A 15414-nucleotide genomic window follows, 5' to 3' on the forward strand; every position below is an offset into this window, starting at 1 on the left:
TCAGTCTAACAACAGATATGGCTCAAAGTTTCAGCAGGTGGGAAGGTGCTCCCCACGCTTCCAGTTGGCATCCAAGAGAGCAGGGCAGCGTAGGGGCTATGTCTCTCACTCAGGCAAGCCTTGTAAGGTGTGAATATGGATAAAGACTTGAAAAATCTCATGTGTCTAACACCAAAGAGTGCATTTCAGGCTCTAACAGTTACAGAGAAACACTTGAAAGTGCAACTTGCATATATTTTAACAGCCTCCAGAAACCAGAATAAAAGCAAAATGAGCCCAAAACCTGTACTTTTAAAAATCTCATGCTTTTTAGGCAAAGCTCGTATCTCTGATTTGTTTTGAGCTGACTCGATAATTTTAAATGGTTGTCCTTGAGAATTGTAAGTCCTGTTTTATTTTTTGTAGGTTTATCCCATAGAAATGCTTAAAAAGCAATAAAGTCAATCTCAACAGCCTTGCTTAAATCCATGATTATATCAGTTCTGTGTTATGGGTATGCAGGGAGAAACTATCTGAGCAGGAAATTGTAAGGGATTCCTGCAACAATAGTTACATCGTTAGCACACATACATACCATAATAATAACAGAAAAGCAATAACAACCTTGCAATTACAAAAAATACCCAATGCCCTTTAAAAATGTATGTGTATATTCTGTGTTTACCCAGATTAAGTGTCACTAGGGGCTAATATTTTATGTACTCTATATATTCCATCTGGTTTATTAAAGTTTTTTCTGTGCTACTTTTCTTCAAAACTGTGGTAGTGCCTTATGTTCACCAAGAGGAACCCAAGTTCCTTGAAAGGTAAGCACCTGCAAGCCGAGAACAGGAGCGTGTAAGAAACCTGGATTAATTTAATGACAGTGCTTTATAATGGATGATATAAATTTTCCTGCTGTAGTTGTTATGTACATTCAACAGTTTTATTGTATGTCAGTGCACATTATTCGGCACAGCTGCTAGAGAGGCATTGCTGAACTGGTGTTTCTCTTCCATGACAAACACCTATTAAGCAGTCAGCATAAACTCTTCTTGTTACAGCCTCTGACATCACCCTCAGGGCAAGCGGACACAGAACAGCAATTGCTGAATCGCGTATGAAAATTATAGTTTTATTGTCTATACAAGTGAAGGTTTAACTCAGATTCCTGCTCGAGTCAGCTCTGTTATAAAGGAGTGATTCTTTCAGGGTACAAACAAGCACAGTACACCATTGTAATCAAAGGAACAGACACTATTTATGTATTGGAAAGCCTTGTTCACAATAGTGCTAACACTCTAATGCCCCAGAAGCCACTATTTTAGCAGCTGTAGAGAAAATAAAGCATGACTAACAAGATGCCATACAGAGTCAGATACAGTTTTTTTAGTACACAGATGGAATCATCCCGTTTAATATAATTCAGTTTAAAGGCACGACCAATAAGTGGGAACCATGTATTTAATGTTTATATAAGCATTTTCTCCACCGTAGCGTTCAAAGGCTTCCAGTGTCTCTTGAATGAGAACTCCAATATTTTCACGCTTCTGCTGGCTGTATTCTATTCCATCGCCTAAATTAACTGGTTAATAAAAGACAAAAAAAAATATATTTAAAGTCTTATACTTTGAAATAATGACATAGGAAATTGCAATTGCTGGTCAGTCACTGTGCCTCTATTAGAAACTTTGTTCTGTGACATGAAACAGAGCTGAATTTGAAAATAGGATTGGTTTGGTATCTCTTTAAGGCTCTGCTCAGGCTCTAGTTTCATACGCCTTCAAAAGTCATGTACACATTACTTTAGTATCTAAGAAAAAATCCTAATAAAAATAAAGAAAACACATTCTTTTATAAGATGAATATGGACTGTCTTACACTGTTAATCTCTTAAAACCATTCCTTCTTTATTTCTAACATTGCTTTATTAAGACAAAATTCAACTGCCAGATACATAAGCACTTCTCTACAAAACATGATTTAATCTAGAGTTGTTATGGTTTGAAACCTTAAAAAGGTATTGGTTTGGGATTGCTCCCTGTTAGACATCATATTCAAACACTTTTTTTGTTTCTAATAGAGGGAATGTCATCTGGCCTAAAAGAGATTTTTGGAGTATAACATGGTACTCATTAAATTTCTGCTTCCTGAAAAATGTGTAAAAGTAAGTCAATGTCAAAAGGAAAAATTGTTGCAGATCCTAGATGCAGTAACATTTACTTCTGCTTTCTCTAACATGGACTAGCAAGGGTGACACATGATCATACACACAGATCATAATTCTTTAAAAATCAGTGTGAACAACTGCGACAACAAAGTAAGAACAATAAGAAATAACTTCACCTGTCAAGATGCTGAGAGATTTAAAGGAGGAAAATATAATTTGTTTGGTTTTAAAACAATATTCTGCAAAGTATCTGAATGCATATTCTAAGACATATATGAAAAATAATTTGGTAGGAGCACAACGTACTCAGATGGTGGTACGCGGCGTGTGGTGTAGTGGCCAGGTGGGGCAGCTGTCACACTGCTGTAAGGTAGTCCACACACAAGCAGCCAGTGGCCTCACTGTAGACAGCAGGGACAATATGCCCATAAGAAACATTTAACATCTCAAACAACACTGTTTGCTCATTGACACTCTCAGCCAGCCAGCAAAAGACAGGCTTGTCAAGACAATGCAACCAACTCCTCGGGTATTGCTGCCTTTCACATTAGAAACACGGCACACAAGGGCGAGAGTAGACTTTGCTCCCACTGCAGATTCCCTGGTCGATGAGACATAGATGTACAACTCCATGCATCCTCATATCCTCTCCTAGATCTGAGGCCAAGGCTCTGGGTTTAAAGCTTGTGACTTTGTTATCAGCAAAAACTGAAGAACCATGCTCGTGAAAAAAGAGCTGGTAAACATGGGAAAAAATCATCCTTTTGCTGAATTTTCCTGTAATATATCTGATTGCACTCCAAGTTAATTATGTGTATACCAGTTTTTCAAACTGCTTACACATATTTATGTCACTTTGCTTTTTATGAAATGGTTACACAAATACAGATGTGACATGCAAGGGCTGCCCTTCTGAGTGGAAAGGTAGTAATTTTTTAAAATGATGATTACTTTTAAGCACATAAATATTTTTGAATACATTAACTGTTAATTTCACTGACATTAGAAGTCAGGATTGTGACATCAAAATTTATTACAATGAATTTACTGTAATGTTAGAAATAAGAGATTATGAGAGTGTATAGAAAACACCAAGAGCTATTAAAAAAGGGATTGGCTTATACAAAATACTAATGCCAAAAGAAAAGCACATCACAATTGAGTGCAATTTAGAGCAAACATGGTTTGCTCTTGCAGAAAACAACTGAGATAACTGTGCCTCATCACCTGTCTTGCTTGCACGCTGCCAGCACTCTCCAGAACACCTGGAGGTATTTCTGATTTCACCAGTCTGAGCAAAGGAAACCCTGAACCTTGACCTAAGTCTTGGCAAATATGTAAAGGAATTACTGACTTTCCAACCATATGTCTATTATCTGTAATTTTAAGCCTACACACATGCTCTGCTAATGAGCTTACACAGCTTTCATCATTCTTTCAAAGAAGTAGGAAAAAAATCAGCTGTCTGGAAGTAATGGGGATACATTGCTAAAGAAGTTTGGAGGAGACCAACAAGACTGTGATAATGCTGGTAGAAGAGGCATTTTCCAGAATTGCATGTTACACTCTTTATTAGAAAGCATACTCTGTACAAAAAATGACGTCTTAGATGCTTGATTAAAAGGTACCTAAGAGATGGAGGCAATGATGAAGGAAATAGTCTGCAAGCAAAGACCGAATGTGTGATGTGCAGACTGTCATTACAATTTTTTTTTCCTATAGACCATCTGTGCTATATGAAGGTTTGTATCCTCAAGACAGCCATAATTCACACTAATGTCATGACACAAGCTACAACCAACAATGCTAGAAAGGTTATGTCAGCATCGAGGTCACCTGGTAAGTACTAAAATAGCTATCCTATGTAGTTACAGGAATTAACAAATCTTTCAGACAAAAAAGATAATCATTAACCCAAGAGGACAACATCCATTACATGGATAAGTCAGAATGATCTGCTCAATGCACCCAGGGGTAAATATCTATTCATAATAGTAATGATGATTAGTTGGAAAAAAATAGCCATTGAAGTATAGCAGACTCAGCATGCCCTTCTCTGGTTTGACTTTATTTCCAAGTTAGTTTGCCTGAAAAGCCAGCTTTGTCAGTCACAAAAACGTTGCATATGTAAAGTGTGAACTTGGATCTGATTCAAGCTCTTTATGAAATTGTCCTTTATGAGGAAGAATAAATCAACATGAAAATCCTAGGAAGCACATTCGTCATATCTTTGTGTCCAAGTGAAATGTATGGCAAATTCAGCAGTCATCAAGAACTCTTTTTAGAACAAAAGTTATTTCTGTGTTTGGAAGAAATGCACTGAAGGACTAGTAACAGATCTAGAGGATTACAATCAGGAAAAGATCTCATTTTCCCTTCCTAGACCAAAAAGTTAGTTCCCAATCTCCCAAATCATGCACCAAAGGTTTTATGGTCCTTAAAGCACAGTGAAAGTCATTGCACCTGTCAAGACCTGTGTTAGCTGATGAAATCACCCAGCACACCAAGCCCAGGAATGGCACTCACTGCCCTGCCAGTGCCAGCTGCTGTAGCCAAGGAAACCCTGCTCAGATCCTCAGGGACTGAACTCAGCATTTGGCAGGGAACATTTGGCAGAGGATTTGAATTTTGTTTTAAAACGTGGCTTGTATTTGAGTTTAGACATGGTTCTATTAATGATTCAGGATATTAAAGAAATTCTGGTATTATTTGTATTCCATCTCATTTTGTTTTGAAATTTCACTAGGGTAATGCTAAAAATATAAAATTTTATTGCATTAAAGAAGGACAAGCAAGTTTCTCCCAATTCACTAAGAGCCCAATATGGCAGCTTTGAAGTTCTGGAGTGGACAAGAAGGGTAAAACCACCCATAAAGCTCAGTAAGATCTATTCTTAATTCTGGACATTTGTTAGCATCTGAAAGTGTCCAACACATTCTTTCAATGTATTAGATTTCATTTCAAGGTAGGCCAGATCTCAAAAAGGTTTTTTAATCCCCCAAATATGTTGCTTGTAAGTATGTCAGAGATATCAGAGTTCGGTCTTGGTGGTGATTGCTCCAAAGGGTTCTGCTTTATGGAAGACACAAATTAAAACATGACTTTTCATGCACCTATTGTTGAAGGGATGTCATAGAACTTGGGATATCATATTTTCCCCATGTGTTAAATATCTGACGAATGCTTAGTATTGGAGGGCATAATAATACTTAAAAGAGATTTCTGAAGAGACTGTGAAGACAGCCCCATGTCCCCAGCTTAGGCAACATTTTTAATCAAATTATAACTCAAAGGCTATTCCTTTATTCTTTAATGATGAAAGTGATTCTTTATTGATTTTAAGAACATACAGGCCTACACATATATTTCAACTTATTGCTTTGGAACTGTTGCCTAAAATGATTCTTAGCAGAAATTTTTTAAGTACTACTAGTTAACAAAGACCTCTTGTATAATGGCTTTGGGTTTTTTTTCTGGTTAGTTTTTTTTTTCTCGTTTGTACACAAATCAGTAAAACTACTTGGAAAGACATTCCTCCCTCTTTGAATCCTAAGAAACAAAGATACTGAAAGGTAAAGTGACTTGTTCCAAGTCATGGAAGGGATCAGTCACAAACCACGATTTTCAACTTTTTATTGCCGATGATGAAAGTTCTGTTTATGGTAAAATGTAATTATGGTAAAAATCAGTTTTAAGTGCATCAGTTCAGCCTAGTCCAACCAACACGTATTTTCAGCAATTAGAAGGTTTACAGAAATGCAACACGGTAACCTGAATGTTGCTTCAAAACAAAAAAAGCCAGCTACAATGAGCCTGAGCCTGTCACGGAACAAAATGCAGTTAAGCAGGACAAACTAGCACTAAAACATTTTGAGGAAAATTTCTGGACTTTCTTTCCTTCTGGGAGTTATCACCAATACCAAGAAATAAACAGAAGCTGATTTCAGCTATAGATTGACAGGCATCTATGTCAGGATTCACACCATGTAAGTTCAGAGCTCATGTGCAGTTCAGAGCTTAATTAGTTTCTCAAAGTCTTCTTGTTAGGAAAAGTTTAATTGCCATAGAAGGCGTTGACTTACTGACTGGAGTGGAAAATGAAAGCCCCTGATGAGTCACTGCAGGGAGAGGGAGGAAGGCTCCTTTGCACCACTCCTATCATTGTGACTCAGAACCTGATTTTGTCAGATCCGGGAAGGATGAGGTAGTTCGGTCTCCTTGTTCATTTAATTGAAAGTTTGTGAAAAGTCACCTAACAGGTAAGACTCTAAACCCCTCCTGTCTGCTAAGAAACAGTGGGACATTGCCAGTTCATTTCACTCAGGGCAAGGAAGAGACACCAGGAGGTTATGGCTTCTGGTTGTTACTAACCCAGACAGAGAACTCCATGTTCCCTTCCTGAAGGCTCAGAGCAATGTGAACATCCTTCTACATGTTCTTAGGATACATCTAGATTATGTACACACAGAAGTTCAAACTGGCCTCATGCAGGCTGGCCTCAAAGCTATAGAAGAGTTGGAAAGAAGAGTTAATAGAGTAACTTATGCTGGAAGGAACCTCTGGTCCAAATGCTCTGCTCTAAGTCAGCTCCATTTCCAAAGCTAGATCAGGTTGCTCAGGGTGGAGTATCTGCAGTTGCTCAGCACAGAGTAATCCCAGAATGAGAAATGGTGCAGCGATCCCCTTGGCCTGGTAGAGCTTTTCAAATGTGATGAAAGGAAGAGCTACTCCTTAAACATGAAAATGTATTTTGTGAAGAAGGGTTTGCTGAAGTTACAAATGTCATGGGGAGAATGTGTTGTGATACAAAACAAATCTAAACTTTTGGCATAGTAACAGATAACAACATATACAACACTTTTGGAAGCTTAATCATATACCAAAGAAAGAGGCACAGATTTGGCTGAAAAATTAATAAAATTTCATTTACACCTTGATGTGAAATCACGAAGCATAATTAAAAAAAATAACGTATCTTTCAAAGCACTTTAAAACATTAAAGCTGATCATAATAATATAACTCAAAGAAGGCCAAATCTTTGAATAGGCACAGACCTGCTTTTTGACACTATCAACACTAAGAGTTCCTGTCTCTTACTTTACTTGGCTCTTCCTTCTGTTTTTCATCACTAAGTGCTGAGTGTTTGTCGCTTTACAATGCTACAGTACTGCAGAGACTGCAGAAGAATGTTTCAATCCAAGAAGAGAGCATGTATGCTTGGAATTTAAAAAGAATAGTAATATAGAGACATTTTAGCCCATCATGTCTCAGAAAAGATTTTTTTAATTCTCATTGAGGGCATTTTGCTTTAACATAAAATATAGATTCTTCCTATAGTTATCTTCCATGTGCAGCTATTTCATAAATTAGCATTTATTGTACAGTGTAAGTGCTGTTACTATAAATACTATTCAGAAAGTCAACAAGTCAGTAAGTAGAGGAAGTGCTCTGATTGGAAAGGAAACAGTTGACTGACTTATGATGTTTTACTAACAATGTAAGCCTACAAGAGATAGCTGCAACTACTTGTAAATTGTTGCAGTTAAAAAAAAACCAAAACAAAACAAACCCATGCCCAACAAACCAAAAAAAACCAACTGAAAATGAGCCAAGACAGCAGCTGTTATCACAGTTCTCCATTTCCAGGAAATGTTAACAATATCAGATGTAATCCTTTCTAAGCCCAGGCTTTTTTTTTTTTTTTTTTTTTTTTTTTTTTTAATGGAAGTACAAAAATGAAAAAGAAATCACAACTTCTGTAACAAAATTTATTAGCAAACATATCTGACCAATGAGGTAAAAAATAAGAGATTATTGTGGGTTTTTTCCTCTATAAGTACTTAAACTTCTCCAATTAATTTAGACTTTGAAGTTTGCCTATGTTTGTGCTGCAGATCAATATCAAACAAAGTAGAGTTAAATAATCTTACATAAACAGCATGCTCAACAGGGGAATGGAATCTGGAGTCTGAGATCTCTGTGGCCTCGGTATGCTGTTTAGTATTGCAAAACAATATATTAGTTACAAATCATGCTTAAAGTGCAACAAGAGTTGCATCAGTTATGTGAATCTGATGTTCTTCTAGTTGCTTTGTATGTATATAAGCTATTACAATGTAGATAATATTTTTTTAGTTGGAAATCATGTTTGTGTGTGCAAAATTTGCATAGCTTTTCTGGACTGATGTGAAATAATGTTTGTTCATGCCATTAATTCCTCATCCAAATAAAGCATCATTAATGCAAAAGGAATTAAACCATGAAAAAACAAATCTTTGCATGTGTGTGGAATAAACATAATTTATTTTTTAAAGTAATTCAAAGTGACAAACCCGAAAGTCTCCAAATGCTTTAAAGATTGTTGATTTCAGTATGAAATGTAGTCCTAAACCAGCCAAATTTTGAGTTACATACATACTTAAACCCAAGATGCTTAACAATCCATCCTCCTTCCCCCAATGGAAGTTTTTATTAATGTGACCAAAATGCTCTTAAGGAAAAGCCCTAGGTTTTTCTTCACAAGCAAAAAGCTCTTTAATTCACTACTTTGTGTTAATAACTGTTGATATATTTGTACATCTCCCACGTACTAATGGAAATGGTTGTGTCTAGTTTGAGCATTCAAAATCATTACCATTTAAGGACCCTATTTGGTCTAGCTTGCCTATCAAAAATTTGGCAACTAAATTACTTCAATGACTGCTTCTGTAACTTTGTGACAGAAGAGTGAGCCCTTTATTGTCATTGGAATTTTCACCCCAACATGAGGAAAAATTTCTTTACCTTGAGCGTGTCAGAGCACTGGAACAGGCTGCCCAGGGAGGTGGTGAAGTCTCCCTGTCTGGAGACATTCAAATCCCATCTAGACACGTTTCTGTGTCACCTACTCTAGGTGACCCTGCCTTGGCAGGGTGTTGGACTATATGATCTGCAGAGGTCCCTTCCAATCCTAACAATTCTGTGGAATGCAACCGTATAAAATAGGTCAAGATATTAAAAATTTCCCATCAAAATTACGGAAGCAAGTTGTTAGATATGCCTATACATTGCTGGATATGCTTGAAGTTGCCAGTTTTCTAATTTCACTGTTCCCTAATTAAGTTAAATAAGTAAGAACCTGAAGTCAACAGAAGGTGCTTTAGCAGTGATTTAAGAAGGGACAAGGAGATGAAAGCTATGAATGACTGTGTGGATTTGCCAAGATTTCTTTCACTGCTGTAGGACAAGGACAGAATTTATGCAGTTTAAAGGGCAGCTAGCACTGAAAGTGGAATGTGCTATTTTATCCTTAAGCCAGACAGAAAGGAACAGCCCACTCCCCAGATATCAGTAGTATAAGTGTCAGGATATCTCCTTCTAGTGTTTCTTTATATTTTTGTAATATGTAGATATGTATTTTAATAAATTGAATAATCTGATTTCTGTTCCTTTCTGAGTTTTTCCAGTTAGATCAATGCATATCATAGATTAAAAAAACCCACCCCCCCCTCAAAAAAAAAATTACCTTCCTAAGATGTGAATTTACTTTCTTTTTATGAAGAACATGAAGGACATGAAAAAATATTTATCAAAGCTAGTTAACAGCTATTCATTTTATATTAAGAAAAGCATACATTTGAATTTATAACAGCTTTTCAAGTAAACAGAAAAAAGCCAATTATTATGATGTGTAGTCTTTACTTATAGGAAGGTAAAAGAGACAAAAAGAAAAAGGAAATTGCGTCCCCTAGGTGTGGTGTTTCTGCAGATTCACAGCTTTGAATTGTGTAAGTTGAAGACTTTTGAAAGCAATGTAGAAACTGCACATACACCACATGCAGACTGAATTTTTTTTTTTTTACTGTGAAGAAAGGTAAGTGAATATGAACCATTTCATTAGTGATTCTTAGTTGGAAAACACTCAACCTTCTTGTCTAAATTATACTTGTACCAGCTGATAGAAGATATATATATGTTTTTTCAGTAACCTGACTTAGACCACCTACTGAGATTTAGCAGACTGACATACTCCTGCAATACGCACCAAAACCTTTCGTTTTGCTACTTATGCAACTTTTATAAGATTACTTCCTTTACTAACCAATATAAAGTCAATATTTACTATGCCACTGTAGATATCATAGACCCTAGAATGTGTTTATTAAAATGTACTCCTAACTTTTTCACGAAGGGATCACAGTGTTATTAAAACACAGGCATTTTAGTGATGCCTAAATAAAATTGTTTGTACCAAAGAAGCAATTACACACAATAAGTGTGTATAAAAGCAATAGTACGGGAAACGATAAGCAGTTTTTTTAAGATAAAACTAGTATTCATATATATTACAATATTTTAAGAGAAAATGATTTTTAATATATAAACTCATATATTTATTTTATTATGCTTTATTACTTTCCTTCATTGTTTTAAGAAAATGACATTGTTCCAGGAAAAATTATTAATGCAGGGTCTTTTTTCCCACTCCAGATAGTACTTTTTCTGACAAAAATAAAAAGCAATCATGGGTCCTAGCTATAGGAGAAAGAATTAAGAATACATTTTTCTGATTTCTGGTGTTCATGATACAATTTCACTGTTGGCATGTATGAATATAGGAAAAAAACCATTGCTCTTACTCACATTGCTTACACCTGAAGAATTGCAATCATCCATAAGCACATAATCTCTTAAGACTGTACTTGTTTTCACACATTTGCTGAAAAAAAGACCTTTAAACATTTATTCTGAAACTATGTGTGGAAGTTAAGATGGCTTTTCTGTGAGCAAACAGGATACATGACATGCTCAGCAAAGCGAACTGGAACCCAGTTAACACTGATCATACAAGTGTCATAACACAGAGAACATCCAACTGCTAAGAATGCAGCACTTCTAGTTCAGTCTGTAATACTTTTCTTAATATCCTTTCACTTCATTACAAAAACAGTGAACCTCAACAGTCATGCTTGAAAAAAAATCTTTGCTTCTCAGGTGAATTTGTGGTTGTTTGTCCAAAACCGCTGCACATATCGTGTTTCTATAGGCTGACAGCAGTGAACTAGGTACAGTAATTTCATCTCCTCTGCAGTGGTCGTTTGAGGCTTTTCTATCCTGACATGCTGCTGTGACAGTGCTTTCAAGCATGGGATTAGAAATTTTGTAATTTTTTATTCTCCAGCCAATCCTAGCAAATATGACCATTTCTGTTCTCTAACATAGCTAAAGCATGCTACATTTTGTAACTGCAATCTTAATTTTCTACTCGCCATTCACGTCTTATAGCCCTTCCAGTCCTCGTGCCTGACAAGTCTACAACTGTTCAGCTTCAGAAGTAAACAGCTCATACACACACACAGACACACACACAGACACACACACACACGTGCATGTCAGGACAGTAAGGAAGAGATAAGAGAAGGAAAAAGTGATATGACTGACTGCTCTTGGTCAACTCTGGCCAGCCTAGAGCTTTGTAAGAGCCAAGAAAACATTATATAACACATCAGCGCATAGTGTGTTTGAGTAGTTGAAGTTTGCATTTTCATGTATTATAATGCAGAGCAAAAGCAAAAAGCTGTCAAGAAAATTCTTCCCTGGCAACTTAAATATGCTTTCTCACACTTGGGTGATCTTAGAGTACATGCACACGTTATAGTCAGCTTTACATTAATAACAATGAAATGTCCATTCCTATGAAGGAATGTCATGAAGGGGACTTTTTAGATAAATTTGGGACACCTTGAAAAGATAACCTGGAAGTCAGCCTGACTAATATCTAAGTAGGACATATTTCAAGAATAATATTCTCTTGCAGTTTCTCTGGAATGCTTATTGCTCAGTGGGTAGGGTCAGCCTCCAGAGGAAAGGAAGAAGTAACACCTCACAAAATTCCTTTATCGCTTCTCTCCAGCCGACCACAGATGGTTGTTTCATCTCCTACATTCTTTAATGCTAACGGCTGCAGTGAGTTTACAGGTCTCTGATCCAACTCTGTAGCTGCAGTCCTGAATTGGTACCTGTTGAAAGCGCTACCTCAAGATTAACAGAAAACTCTGCTTCAGAAAAACATCAGTGAGCATTTATGGACAACAGCAGCTAGAGCAGAATGATGACTGCTGAAGGAAACTATGGGATGTTATTTTAAGGGAAAAGAATAATATATACTACTCTCCATAAATTAATGTGAGGTAATTTCGTCATGAGTCCCCAAGGAATGTTATCACTGAATGGTGATATCTGGAAAGGTCCTCCTGCATTGCTTGTCCCAGCACAACCAAAGTTAATTAAGTGCTTGACTGATAAGTAAAACAGACATTTCTTGTCCCAGGGAGAAGAATGTGGACATTGGAGGAGCAGAAGACAAACAAAGGCTGAAAGTGGAGGAAGAGAAGCCAAGGACATTCCTTTTGCTAGTTAATTTTTCTAAGTATGCTTCATAAAGGTTTTAATTTATGTGAATATATGCATTATGGGTTAGCATAATTATTCCATAGTGTAATTTAAAATAGCCCACTGGATGCCAACTGACAAGCTACATCTGAGCCTATTGACTTTCCACTGTCATTTTGTAGCAAAATGTGGTGAAAAGGTAGATAGGCTTATCTGCACATCTGTAGCTAGAACCCAATATCTTTGCTTTACAGTTATGAGCAAGAATCTTGCCTACTTACAAGTCTGCTCTGGGAAATGATTAGAACGGAATGTCAATGATATTAATGTAAGCATAGGGCTCTTTCAGGAATGTGCTATCAGCTTATGTATTAACTTTATAAGATGGAGGAGGTGAACTGAAGCTGTTAGTAGTCCATGAGAAGAGAGATACCAACAGCCTTCCAGTGCTTGAGACCTCTCCTATTGCCTTCTTTTCTTCTAATCATATGGATAAAAAGAAAAAAGAATAATACAGAAATCTCTTGCTGGTTTGGTAATATCTTCATTTTAGAGAAGCGTTAAGCTTTCCTCTCTACTTAATATCAAAAAATGCAGAAGAGTCAATAAGTCATTTTAGGCATGCTTATTATCAGATCTAGTGCCTCAGCCATCTGCCTAAACAGCTCCTGAAACTGCTGATAGTTGTCTGGAACTGATTATAACCACTGTCACTGAATCCTCAGAAGACATTAAAGAAGTCAGGCTAATATCAGTTTATTTACATATCCTCACTCTTGTAACATATCTATATCTAGCAGCTCAGAATGGCTTAAACAGGGGTCATGGTTCTAGCTTTGTAGGGGAAATGGTACAATAAGATAAGAACTTGATTTTATAGGAGAGGAAAAATAATAGCAGAATTTTCACAATTTTCAGCTAACAGACTGACTTAACTTCACCTGTCCACGGAAGACAATGTGAAAACAGTCAGGCAGAATTAGAGACACAGGGCAGGAAACAACACAGTGGTATAAAACTTTTAGAGTCAGAATGGAGATTTCAGACCAAGTTAGGAATTGCAACACTTAATATCTGTCACGTCGGCTCTGCAGGAGACTTAGCAAGGCTGCATTAGATTTACCTCATGGCATACAGTAGGAGTTAGATTCCCAAGAACATTATCCAAGTGAGTGAAAGGCTGATCAGTGAGTCTCACAGAGGCAGCCAGTGGGGAACAGGGAGCAGAACAGTGTCTAAAACATAGTTTTTCTCAGAGACTTAAATACTTGCATCTAGTGTGGAGGTACAGCTCAGAAGTTTTCCTGATGGTAGATAGTTATTGCCATTCCTTCTGGGCGAGACTGAATGACTTCTTCAAAAGCAAGTTGTGCCATGAGACAGTAATGATACCTGCTTCCCATGGATGTGTGCTGGTTTTGTACTACACCTCTTTACAATAACAATTTGTTTCCCACAGGTTCTACCAGCTAAACGGCAGTATAAACTAAGGCATCTTTTGACACATTTATCTGTTCCATACCCTACCCAAGAATTCTCTTGTCACGGGCATGAATTTATGAATTTGGATCTCTCCTCTCCATCCAGATGCTTATTTTTTCAGAAACTCTGTCCCTTTTCCAGTTTGACTGACTTGGGACAATGAGTTTAAAAGTTATGTGAGTTGAGGGGTTGAGGGCTGAGGGATGGGGAGTGGGGGAAGATTTACAGAATAACCTTGTGACCCATTAAGCCTTGTGTTTTTAGGAGGGCAGGCAAAAAATACAGGAGCAAGGGCAGCAATGGCTGCCTTGTTTTTCAGGATTTGAAAACCTAGTGGTGAAGCACCCTCCTAGGAAGCAAGAAGCAAGCCCAGCCTATGTAGTTTCAAATCTGCATCTTTTGTGATCAGGGAGATTTCACCTAATTATCAAATTAGTTACTCATGGAGGAATGCTCCTGTGACCTTTACGCTTATGACTTGGCAAGGAAGCAGCTATAGAGACAGACCCTTTGCTAGACTATGAACTTGTGCCAACATCTGCAAAGAGACACAAAGTTTAGCACCTGAATCCAATTTTCAGCAGCTACCTGAGTGGGTCGATCCTGAGGCCTTAGCAGTTCCCAAATGAAGGCTCTGGTGAATCAGAACATCTGTACATGAGGCTAGATATTTAAATGTCTAAATACATATTTACAGGAATACAGTCTACAGTGCCAATTTTTAAGAGTTTTGACTTGAACTAACTTCCTAACAGATGGTTATTCTGAATCTATCTTCATTTATTTACGGCTGTTTATGTTTTTACAGATATAATAAATGACCTAAAGCTTATTCCTTTTCTATTTATTTATATTTTAATAACAGTTAAAAATATTATTGTACTGTACAATCTATAGAAATTATATAAATATGATCTTTCTGTGTTGTACTCACAACAGACTGTTCCAAATATTCAAGGAAAAACTTCCATGACCACAAGGCAAAGTGAACAAGCATAAATTAGATGTTAGAATCATGTGTACTGTTGTAAGCTTAAGCAAGATATTATCATAAAATAGAGAAGGTCAAAAAAAATCTGAAAGAAAAAAAAGAAAAGAGGAAAAAATACAGGAAGATATGCAAAATATTTAAGTACATGTATCAGAAGCTTCAGAAAATGGAATTCAACAAAATTCATGCAAAATTTCTCAATAAAATAATTCTTATGCTACATAAAATGCAGGTTTTGCTATCATAAGCAGATGTAGGTCTGACTCAGGAAACTGTCATGCAAATGTGTAAGTGGTTACAAAATCCGGACTAAAGTGTGTTTATTTATATCAAAGCATTTCCTAACTAAAGAAGCAAGCATATACAAAGTATTAAGAAACGAAGGGCATAATACTGTTGTCAGCCAAATTCATTCCTCAC

At 36.7% G+C, this 15414-nt stretch overlaps 1 protein-coding gene and 1 long non-coding RNA gene across 2 annotated transcripts in view; one reads left to right on the forward strand and one right to left on the reverse strand.

The window, feature by feature from the left end:
* Positions 1-1093: 1093 nt before the first annotated feature.
* PACRG (parkin coregulated) overlaps positions 1094-15414 on the reverse strand; it is a 179512-nt gene continuing 165191 nt past the window's right edge. Inside the window, exon 4 of the mRNA XM_064648982.1 lies at positions 1094-1564. Within this exon, the coding sequence (XP_064505052.1) occupies positions 1410-1564 (155 nt within the window). The 3' untranslated portion in view covers positions 1094-1409. The remainder of the gene's footprint in view (positions 1565-15414) is intronic.
* On the forward strand, positions 1560-14835 carry LOC135411447 (uncharacterized). Its single transcript, XR_010429161.1, has 2 exons — positions 1560-3988; positions 12460-14835. It is a non-coding gene; the product is annotated as an uncharacterized LOC135411447 (long non-coding RNA).

The sequence above is a fragment of the Pseudopipra pipra genome, chromosome 3 (assembly GCF_036250125.1).
Source record: "Pseudopipra pipra isolate bDixPip1 chromosome 3, bDixPip1.hap1, whole genome shotgun sequence".
Classification (NCBI taxonomy): Eukaryota; Metazoa; Chordata; class Aves; order Passeriformes; family Pipridae; genus Pseudopipra; species Pseudopipra pipra.